This window comes from Festucalex cinctus, chromosome 19 (assembly GCF_051991245.1).
Source record: "Festucalex cinctus isolate MCC-2025b chromosome 19, RoL_Fcin_1.0, whole genome shotgun sequence".
Classification (NCBI taxonomy): domain Eukaryota; kingdom Metazoa; phylum Chordata; class Actinopteri; order Syngnathiformes; family Syngnathidae; genus Festucalex; species Festucalex cinctus.
The window spans coordinates 16,375,992-16,387,114 of NC_135429.1; the positions used below are offsets into that span (position 1 = coordinate 16,375,992).

Below are 11,123 nucleotides of genomic sequence, written 5' to 3' on the forward strand. Positions count from 1 at the left end.
CCATTCCAATCTCAACCTCCAAAATGGCGGACACACCAGTGCTGATCACCTAATCAAAAACTGGCAAAATGGGGGGAAAACAAATAATAATAATAAAAAAAAACTGCACAGAATATATTTTCCCTCTTTAATTAACGTACATATTGCTCACACAAAAAATAAAACATTACATTTCACATTTACTTAAGCGCTGTTCCAATAGCTTTGCTAACACCGTGAACTGTGTAACAAACCTAAATTAGCTAATTGTAACATCTAAATAAAAAAAAAGCAGGTGTATGTTTTTCCAGATTAGAAAAAGAATTTCTGAACATTAGAAGCGTGTGATTTTTTTTTAGCGCTGACTTGCCGCCTTCGCTATAACTATTTTTTGTAGCTGACAAAAAAAATACAAATAAAAAATATTTGAAATATGGCCATGCATGGATGGATTCTGAGGTTTGAGTACATAACCAAGATCACAACCATGGTGACTTTAGCTCCCTGTAATTATGTCATTTTTAGTAAGTAACAAGACTGTTTTAATAAAGTAAGGAGTAGAAAGTACAGACTAATCTTAATGACAAATGCAGGGAGTAACTGTAAATTGACAGTGGGTCACTGGTTTTACTTTTAACCCTTGGTAATTTGCAGTACAGTAACAATTATTTCATACACAATAGTCAGAAAAAAATATGTATTACTATGTTGTCACTAATAGCTACTCACACAGTGACCAAGATCCACATTGGCTGCAGTAAATAAGAATAAATCAGCAACATTAGTAATTGATGGTTAAGAGTTTGCCTTCAATCAATAATACAACTTTATGCTTACTGTAGACTCAAAGGCAGCAAGGCAAAGTAAGTAAAATGTCAACATCAAAAATACAGTACAGATTGATTTGTTGGCAATTACTACATCCCTATGTAAAATAGATTATCTTTAAAAAATAATAATAACATGACAGCAATGGGTAGTGTGGGTTATTCATATACAAAATGAAACTCATTACAAAAGATGTAATTATCTCCACTTTTCAGATTGTGTGTCTGGTTGTTCACTTTTACTGATTGACAGCGATAATTAACCTTTGGAACCACTTTTTGTAAATCATTTTGATAAGTTGTGTCCCGTGAGATATTTTATCCATGTGAAATGTGCATTGGCTCAGTAAAAGCACTGTTGTATTGGAGTCCATATTATGGTAACCAATTTATTTATGTATTTATTTTCATTTCACTGTATCATGAAAAATGTTGCAACAGTGTAAGAAAACCAAATCTAAAGTAAACTAATATTAAAGATTGATTCACTTAATTTGGTGGAGAATAAAGTTACCGATAAGTTGTTAGGATGAGACTTTTTTTTTTTTTGTAACAAGTGGTTTACTGCTGTACTTCATTAACATCATTGTTGTTAGCATGATTGTCTTGACTGACAGAATCGGTGCAATTTGTCATCTGAGATCGACTAAAGCCCATTAATGAACCTCAACAGGATGTACAGTAGCAAATGCAAGACACAACAAAATTCTTTTCAGTTGGGTACGGTGAAATGAAGGATGGATTTCTCTAAAGTGAAGTCATACTGAAAATACATTAGGTTGGAGTTCATGTCCTTGGACAGCAGCATGTGGGTAACAGAAGAGAACCCTTGTTGCATTTCCTGAACATGAGGTGCCAAAGCAAATGGGATGTCACCAAGGACATCAGGAGCAGATGATGAAGACTCTACTACTGAGGAACGATCGCCCAGGTGGGTGGGTGATGGATCTGTACTCAAAACTGTTTCCACTGGGCGAGCTGGAGCAGGACATTCAGCCTATGAAAAGGAGAAACAGAATTAGTCATATCATATTAATGTGTCTTCTTTTATCGTTATAAATAATCACTACGGGGCTATAAGGATGATGATGAATCACATTCAGCATTGTTATTGATGGATAAAACTTGATGCAGATGGGAGAATCAAAGAAAATAAAATGCCTTTTTCAAATATTAAGTCATCATTTGTGTATGTAGTGTGTTTACATTGTCTGTCAAAGGAACAATTAGTTACTGTTGCTTAGGGGTGTGCTCAAAAAATCGATACGGCAATATATCGTCGCGGGCCTCATTACAATACACGTATCGATACGCAGAGTCGATATTGCTCGTTAACTTTAAATAGGCAATTATCGTTTACCTTTGCAGCTTGCATTATACCTAAAAAATAAAAACCAGCAGCGTCTTTGAAGTTAATTGACTTCAATTAATGCAAAAATAGCTCACCAGTGATTGGACACTGTGTCTTGCTAAAGAAAAATTAAAGCAGAGGAAGAATATCAACATTTATTTACTTATAAACTTAACATGGCACGTGTCTCAATGTGCCAATTTTCCTATATTTTATTTAAAAAAAAACGAAATATAATGTGCTGCATGAAAAAAATGCTGTTTTTATTCCTCCAAATATTTCAAATAAGCACTTTTTTTTTTCATTTTCGAGCTGTAATTTTAATACTTTGATATTTATCGGCTCATGCCTATTAATAAATTTTACCGGTGTGTCTGTGAAAACTGTTCCCTGCTCTGCAGCACGTACACATTTAGAGCAGGCATGCCGCTTGGTGATAAACCACAAGAGCTACTAACAAAAACATTTTTTGTCATCCAGCATAATAAACATATCCTTTAGGTATACATATGACTGTTATTATAAAATGCAAGTAAATGAATGCAAAATATCGCGATACGTTTCGCCTTGAAGATCATGTATTGGGATACATATGTATTGCGATACGTATCGTATCATAACCCCTGTATCGTGATACGTATCGTATCGTGAGGTTGGCGGCAATACCCAGCCCTACTCTTGCTTACTTCGTCCAAGTCTTTGAGAAGACAGTGGATTCATTTTATTTTTTAAGAACATGTAAAGACAGCATTTCTCAAAGGACTGTTTTGTTACTGAAAGCCTATTCAGAGCTGTATTTCCAACGGTGTGACACGACTGCAAACGTGAAAAATGTATGTGGAACATTTTATCGACGTAGCCTTCCTTCCTATCCTTTCAATTAGAGATGTGCCATATTATCTCTTCTACCATATTACCAGTGTATTTATACATTTGTCTTGTGGAGGTAGTTTGGTTACAATAGGTCAGATATGATAAAGCAGACCGTGGTTGGACAATACTGAAGCGGTCACGTATTGTTTGGCCAAGATACAATCCGCTAGGGGTGTTAAAAAAAAATCGATTCGGCGATATATCGCGATACTACATCGCGCGATTCTCGAATCGATTCAATAATCGGCAAAATCGATTTTTTTTTTTTTTAGGATTACTCATTCACTGCCAGTCATTATAGAAAATTTTTACATTTCCAATACTCACGTGATATTACATTCAATAATTATATATAAACCGAATCTACCAAATAACAGAATAGACTCCCTACTTTTTGTCCCGTCCCGTTCTTTTATAATTGACAGCAGAAAAATGTAGGTTTGCCAAAATACAGCCATTTCTCCCATGGACTCTGAAACTGTGTTTATTTCCTATAAAATGGGGCAATGATGTCATCTACCGGTGGTTGGGCATCAGTAAAGTTGTTTCCAAGTTTGATATTTACAGTGGAGCATGCTCAGATTCGCCCCCATTTAGCACCGCTCTAAAAAATACAATTGACAAGTATACTTGTCAAAGGCAGTGAATGAGTTAAGCATGGAAGAATGTTATATGAACGGAACATTAAGCCTTAATATTTTATTTCAATGCTGTTCAAACATGAAACAAATTACAACCTCTATAAGACTGAAATTTCAGATAAATAAATAATACATTTTCATATAAATCTTACACTCTACAAGCTTACTGATTAGTATTTTCTAAATTTGAATGAAAAAAAATCGCAACAATCGACTTATAAATTCGTATCGGGATTAATCGGTATCGAATCGAATCGTGACCTGTGAATCGTGATACGAATCGAATCGTCAGGTACTAGGCAATTCACACCCCTACAATCCGCGGTGGTTATTTTGCCGTGATTGGCAACTCGACACCTATTTGACGTGACTTTGTGATGGTAACTAGCCGCTAAGTGGTCTCGACGAGGCGGCTTGCGCGTTGCAACCGCGCAGTGGCTTAGAAAGCCTGGTGGGCCATCTGGGTAATACAATTAAACTGAACAGGAGCATTATTATTCCAAATAATTGACTTTTTGATATGGGTTAAGATTACAAATGGAAAATGCTCACCTTTGATGGCAATACGATAACATTTGTTGAAGGTTGTTCAATGTTCATCAACTGTATCTTCCTTCTCTGCTCTTCAACCGTTTCTCCTGCAAAGAAATAATTTCATTAGATATTAAATCTAAAAAATAAAATAAAAACAATTTTAAAAAGAAGTTGATAAACATGTAACATATTTTCCACCAAAATAAAATGGGGAAATGGGAGGAAGAGGGGGTATAAACAAACAAACAAGAAAAGAAAACTTTTTGTTTTTTACAGTGCTCAGAAATGTAAAGATTTTAATCAAAATCTCAATGAACATAAAAAAAAATTCCAAAATTTTGACAAATTGTTTTCTGTAGAATATGTGCTTAACTCACAACATGAAAGTAAGGTTTCTAATAAAATGCATAGGTTACAAAGATCGGACCAACTTTTTACTGGTGTCTACAACCACCCGCTGCTACTAGGAACAATACCGGATATCTGCAAATCCTATCCGTTCCCAAAAAAGTCTCCGGCTAGAAACGATGAAAAACTGCGCAAGGCATAACAATTGACATGGCATTGTGAATTGATACTTTTACTTTTTACACCAATGCATATTATACGCAGTTTACATCGATATTCAATCGATTTTCGATGCATCGTTACATCCCTATTCGGGAATGCTTCATTAAAATTTGTGGAGAGCACCATTGAGCCATTTATTGAAAATTACACAAGAAATATTTAAAATGTTGACAGGTCTGATGTGTGTGCGGTTTTCACCCATGTTTAGACCCTTGAAAACAGAGAGAAGACATTTTTAAGTGAAAAATTTGATGCCACGCCCCCGGCATATAGTATGTTAAAAACCTTTCTTTTTTTTTTTCCTGATGTTGTTCCGGGTGTTGAGATGGTACAGGTTAAATTTGAAGTCAATCAGGTTAACATATTACTACCAATACACAATTGCCCCTGTATTTGATCATTGTTATACGTATATTACCAACAAATTGAATTATAGAAAAAAAATCATGAACAGCGGCAAACGAATTTTTTTAAATTCTTGTTTACGAAGGATTTGGTGAAAATAAATGTTTATAAACAACGGTTAAAGGCAAATTCCAAAATGAAAATAAGTCCATTTAGAATTCAACATATAGACACACTTTTTTTTTTTTGTTGTTCAGCGTCCCACATTGGTGGGTGGGATCAGGCCTAGAGCTAGTATCCGTGGCTTCAAGGCGCCAAAGATTGTGTTTCTTACCAATGATAACAAAGCCTCCATCAGCTTCTCTCGACTCTGAGGGTGACTTCTTTGAATCTTTACGTAAACCCAGGAAAGAAAACATGGTCGCCCTGTTTAAAAAAAAATGTTCTGGATAAGTCAACGGTAGCGTTTAGTGTCAAATGGCATTTTTCAATAACCTCAAAGAAGGAAATATGTAATTACTTTAAACGTCTATATGTTTTGTATTACAACATCCGACATTGTACGTCAAACCTAGGTTATGTAACGTTAAAAGCACGCTAGCACTTTCGGTCCTGCTTTGTTATGAAGTCGAGGAATCAACAGTCCTACACTTGTTTCAGTTGCGTATTTAAATTGTGTTGCGTTGATATTTGACAATCCGTTCCTCTATAACAAATACCAAATATAAGCAATTATCTTCACGTTTGATTTGTTTCGAATTACCGTGTTGTTGTGACCTCTATGTTATACGTGTCCGTGTAGATATTGCCTTTACTATCAATAGTTCCTGTCATTTCATGTCCTCGGAGAGTCATTTAAAGCATTCTTTATCGGTTTCGACTTCTAATTAAATTTTAAAAAGTAAAATTTAGATATATATTGTTATTAAGCCGACGTATGTTGGCAAAATACGTCTATTATCGCGGCGTAACATTCTTACCAAAGATTTCTTCCGGAAGTAAATATTAAACGGACAGCGGATATGTCGTAGAAACTTTGGGTCCGTTCTATTTTATAACCCAGCTTTTGCCGTAGTAGCAAACCTGGTGGATTATTTGCTGAAGCGTATACTCTCCACCCACGCGGGGTATAAATTACAATAAAAATAAGATCATAGCATTTTGGCGCCATATATTGGTGTGTTGGGCGTCATTTAACGCCATTACGTATATCAGTTAAGATGTCTTTCATCCTGGATGTTCCAAAACCTCGAATAAATTCATCTATGCTGTCGCGATATATTAACAAACCAGTCTGTTTCGTCGGGCGTGTTGAGAAGGTAGCTGTTGTGTCTTACTAACGTGATACAGAACACGAGAGACGGAATATTACTCAAGTAAACGTTAACATGCTGTACTTTATTGTTGTACGTTTGTTGTTGGTTAGGTACACCCAACTGGAAAAACCTTCACTGTTGTGGATGGACAGGGACAATGCGTGTGTGTTGAATTAAATGACCCGGTGAGTATCTGTCTGTAAGTATCTGTGTGTAAAATTTCCGTGATCGGCAACTCGCCACCTTGAGCTATTTTGCTGTGAATCGCGTGAGAACTACAGTACAAATTATGCGCCAGTAATGTCTACTAGTTTGTGGCATAATGTTTAAGGCGGTCACCCCGAATTTAGTTACTGTCACGGTTTCGAGTTCCGCTCTGTTTATTTATTTATTTATTTTTTGCAGTGGATAGTTGGCCTACTACTAGTAGTTTTGTTTTTTGGCAGTGGATAGTTTGCCGTGACCGGCAAATGGCCTACTAGTGCTATTTTACCGTGAACGTCATTGGTCAGTCGCCAGACCGAGTCATGCACTGGGCGTGCTTCCTGCCTCTGCTCATCCCTTCTGTGTCTTTAGACGAACTTTTCATTTTGTTTTACAGAAGATATGCAGCTATTAGCATTACCAACATAACCATCAGAGCATAGGCTGTTATCGGAATTATCTGCCTAACCCTAACAATAACCGTCAGTGCATATAGGCTGTTATCGTCAATAACAGCCTTATCGTCAATAACAGCCTAACAACAACCACCAGGGGCATATGCATAGGCTGTTGTCAAGAAATTGTAGTAAAAATAAAAAAAATGTACAGTCCGAGAATCAAACCTGTTGCTTTGCTCTTTCAGGGTGACCAGCATATATAATTATGCCACGCGCAAGTAACTGGCACAGAATTTGTACTTATGGTTCTTGCGTGCCTCACAGCAAAATAACACTAGGTGGCGAGTTGTTGGTCACGGCAAAACATCCACTTTGTTTTTTTGTGTGCTTGTTTTTTTTTTTTACGGAGCAATTGCTTGACAACAGCCAATTGACAATTCTGAACATTCAGGCATTTCTGCTCTTTCCACAAAGCAACGCTTCATTTCCATGACTTATTGTATTGCTTTTTTCTGTGACAAGCACATAAACCAGACATATTGTCAGATGTGTATTTAGCCCATATTTAGGGGTGCTTCGGCACCCCCAAAGATTTAGTGTTTATATAGATATATTTTTACTGTTCTTTTTAACGAGCTAGAAAATTATATCGTATGTATAGAAACCATAGAGTTTAAAAGCAATATTTCAACAACTCAGCCCTCCGCTCCCTCCCACCCGCGCTGGATCGTATCCTCAGCCTCCTGAAATAATTGCCCAAAGTCTTTTTTTCGACCCTTTTTTCCTCAGAAAACACCCAAAACGGACCCACATTCTGATTACGTGTTAATTTCATTTTCATTTCAGGGGTATAATTTTATATATATATATATATATATATATATATATATATATATTAGGGGTGTGAATTGCCTAGTACCTGACGATTCGATTCGTATCACGATTCACAGGTCACGATTCGATTCGATACCGATTAATCCCGATACGAATTTATAAGTCGATTGTTGCGATTTTTTTTCATTCAAATTTAGAAAATACTAATCAATACGCTTGTAGAGTGTAAGATTTATATGAAAATGTATTATTTATTTATCTGAAATTTCAGTCTTATAGAGGTTGTAATCTGTTTCATGTTTGAACAGCATTAAAATAAAAATATTAAGGCTTAATGTGCCGTTCATATAACATTCTTCCATGCTCAAGGTGTGAATCCTAACCCGAAGTCAGACGTTTTGTTGAATATTTTTCCATTAAAAATGGAAGTTTAAAAATCGATTCACACACACAAAAAAAAAAAAAAAAGGCAATGATGATAAGACGTTGAATCGGTAAGACTACCGAATGAACAATTCTGAGCTCTTAAAAAAAAAAAAAAGAAAAAAAAAAAAACGAAAAAAAAAAACGATTTTTTTTAAATTGAATCGATTCGAGAATCGCGCGATGTAGTATCGCGATATATCGCCGAATCGATTTTTTTTAACGCCCCTAATATATATATATATATATATATATATATATATATATATAAATAATAAACTATCTGTTCAACTAAGGATGTAGCCAATTTTAGCAAAGGTGGCCAGCATTTTTTATTTTTTTTTATTTTGACGACTTAGGCCAATATTTTCATCATTAGCATACAGCTTGAATTTGTTAACATATATGTACAAGTTAGTCATAAAGATGGTGACAGGTGAAAGGCAACAGACTAGCAGTAACTTTTGTTAAGGTGCTGTTTGTACCAGAATTCCTTGTGCAATCCAAAATAGACAATAGTACATTTGAACTTTTAGCTCAAATACTGTTGCCTTTAACATATATAACAACTCATGTTGAGTGCATTTGAAAATAAAACCAAAACTAAATAGCAATTACTAGGGGTGTTAAAAAAAAAAAAAAAAAAAAAAACGATTCGGCGATATATCGCGATACTACATCGCGCGATTCTCGAATCGATTCAATAATCGGTAGAATCGATTTTTTTTTTTTAGGATTCACACCTTGAGCATGGAAGAATGTTATATGAACGGAACATTAAGCCTTAATATTTTATTTTAATGCTGTTCAAACATGAAACAGATTACAACCTCTATAAGACTGACATTTCAGATAAATAAATAATACATTTTCATATAAATCTTACACTCTACAAGCTTACTGATTAGCATTTTCTAAATTTGAATGAAAAAAATCGCAACAATCGACTTATAAATTCGTATCGGGATTAATCGGTATCGAATCGTGACCTGTGAATCGTGATACGAATCGAATCGTCAGGTACTAGGCAATTCACACCCCTAGCAATTACTAATATGAATACAACAAACATGTAAACAATATTAAAAAAAAAAATCTTTTTGAGGTGTGCACGTTGATGGCTTCATAACATTGAAGTGGAACGGAGTCTTTTAGCATTGTAATGTAGCGTTAGGAGGTTTGGTTTACCCACTGATTTTCCATGCAATTTTTTCGAGCAGGAAGTACCCCAAAACCTCAATCCCCCGCACCCCTCATCTACGTTAACCAGAACAACAAAGAATTTATTGGATTCAGACATCTTTGTTGTTTACATTTTCCTCAAACGCTTTGAGGGCGGAGCTGGGACACTCCAATTGGGATAAATCCAACTTCAAACTTTCCTTGAATGCAGATAAGACCGCCATTTTGACATGGCGTAATTTCGGAATGGTCAGTATTCTCTGAGGGTTATGATTAGAGTTGGGCATTTAATGCTGATAAATATGAGACCAGCATTATCAGACAGATCTTTTAATGAAAATATCAGTGATCTGGTATCATTTCCCTGTGACAAGTATTTACCCATAAATGCACAAGGGGGTCAAAAATGACAGAGTGGTAATTATCTCTGAATATTATTGTTGTTGTTGTTGTTTGTTTGTTTGTTTTTAAATCCCAATAATGTATGTATAAGCATACTTTTGACATCCTGCATTTTTTAATTTTAAGAGGGTCATATGATTTCCCAGAGAATTTGATGGGAACCTTTTTATTTTTGTCAACTGTGCCGGTCAAAACATAAATTAAGTCCAGCACACAGACTGTTTAAGTAATGCACCTCTTACTCCACCTATTTTACTTGGGAAAACCAACACTTCAAGGTCTTGCCTTAAATTTAGAACTGCAAATTAGAGTGCATATCCCTGAGATGGTAAAATGAAGCATCGACAAATTCCAGCCAAATGGTTTGGACATGGTTCAAAGCTTCCATCAAACCAAATATTTATATGAATAATTTAGAGACAAATCTCGCCCTGTACGTGGTGGACAATGCATTAATCGTTCTAATTTAACGTAATTCGATTGTAATCACATTAAGCACGTTCCCAGTCTGTAAATTACTACCTGTTTAAAAGTTGTATTCATAACTACCGACAAAAGCTTAGTTTAGTATACTTATAATCCATTTATATGTTACCATTTACAGTGAACAGTTTTTCCCCTTTATCTTCCAGCTTCAAGAAGAGTTGTCTGGAATTGTGGAAGTCATTGGAATTGTGTCCAACAAAGGAGCTATAATGGCCAACACATTCAACATGCTCCGAGAAGACAAGGGCATTCCGTTTGGTAGGTCATCATGTATGAACATGACAGATAAGCTCTGATTTGGATTTACTTGAAATTCTATTCTGCCCATGTGTCTTAACAGACCTGGAACTCTACGATGAAGCTGTAAAGGTCATCCATGATTTTCCCCAGCACTACCCTTTTGACGTGGCTGCAAGTGCATGAGCTGTATTTTTTTTTTTTCTGGAGGTTTTTTTTGTTTGTCTGGTTTTGTTATTGAAAGGGAAAAAAATGTGTAGTACTGAAAATGCTTCAAAATAAACGTTCTGAAATATAATTTGTGCAAGTTTGTCCTTAAACCACTGACATGACCATTCACACCGGGCCATTAGATACATTGATCACCTCTTATCTGTTTTAATGAGTTGCACATTCTGAAAAAAATAACATTACTCTCAATGTTGAATTTTTGGTAAGCTGCCATCAAAATAAGTCATGCTAGTATACCCGCACCCAAGAGACATTGCTGTTGCGGGGCGTTGTGGCTCATTGGTAGAGCG

The 11,123-nt window shown here is 35.6% G+C and overlaps 2 protein-coding genes across 4 annotated transcripts; one reads left to right on the forward strand and one right to left on the reverse strand.

Moving 5' to 3' along the window:
• Nucleotides 1–113: 113 nt before the first annotated feature.
• On the reverse strand, nt 114–6,211 carry umad1 (UBAP1-MVB12-associated (UMA) domain containing 1). 3 transcript variants are annotated; one of them, XM_077507547.1, is made up of 4 exons: nt 6,101–6,211; nt 5,455–5,546; nt 4,224–4,309; nt 114–1,803 (listed from the first exon to the last, which is right to left on the reverse strand). In XM_077507547.1, the coding sequence occupies exons 2-4, from the start codon at nt 5,537–5,539 to the stop codon at nt 1,519–1,521; spliced, it is 456 nt and encodes a 151-aa protein (XP_077363673.1). In that variant the 5' UTR covers nt 5,540–5,546; nt 6,101–6,211; the 3' UTR covers nt 114–1,518. The 3 variants fall into 3 exon arrangements, with proteins under 3 accessions (XP_077363673.1, XP_077363674.1, XP_077363675.1); XM_077507548.1 differs by lacking the exon at nt 6,101–6,211 and adding an exon at nt 5,884–6,088; XM_077507549.1 differs by lacking the exon at nt 6,101–6,211 and adding an exon at nt 5,641–5,877.
• On the forward strand, nt 6,147–10,900 carry rpa3 (replication protein A3). Its single transcript, XM_077507550.1, has 4 exons — nt 6,147–6,439; nt 6,547–6,621; nt 10,512–10,623; nt 10,706–10,900. Exons 1-4 carry the CDS (start codon nt 6,341–6,343, stop codon nt 10,786–10,788), a joined length of 369 nt encoding a protein of 122 aa, XP_077363676.1. The 5' UTR covers nt 6,147–6,340; the 3' UTR covers nt 10,789–10,900.
• Nucleotides 10,901–11,123: the final 223 nt, after the last annotated feature.

What these genes read in the sequence shown, in the direction of transcription:
- umad1 (XM_077507548.1), bottom strand. Translation starts at nt 5,975, where the DNA reads ATGACTCTCCGAGGACATGAAATGACAGGAACTATTGATAGTAAAGGC. An exon ending in ATAGAGGTCACAACAACACG is followed by an intron (nt 5,547 to 5,883) that starts GTAATTCGAAAC and finishes TTTTTTAAACAG; the next exon opens with GGCGACCATGTTTTCTTTCC. An exon ending in TTATCGTATTGCCATCAAAG is followed by an intron (nt 1,804 to 4,223) that starts GTGAGCATTTTC and finishes TCCTTTTCATAG; the next exon opens with GCTGAATGTCCTGCTCCAGC.
- rpa3 (XM_077507550.1), top strand. Translation starts at nt 6,341, where the DNA reads ATGTCTTTCATCCTGGATGTTCCAAAACCTCGAATAAATTCATCTATG. An exon ending in TCGTCGGGCGTGTTGAGAAG is followed by an intron (nt 6,440 to 6,546) that starts GTAGCTGTTGTG and finishes GTTGTTGGTTAG; the next exon opens with GTACACCCAACTGGAAAAAC. An exon ending in AGACAAGGGCATTCCGTTTG is followed by an intron (nt 10,624 to 10,705) that starts GTAGGTCATCAT and finishes GTGTCTTAACAG; the next exon opens with ACCTGGAACTCTACGATGAA.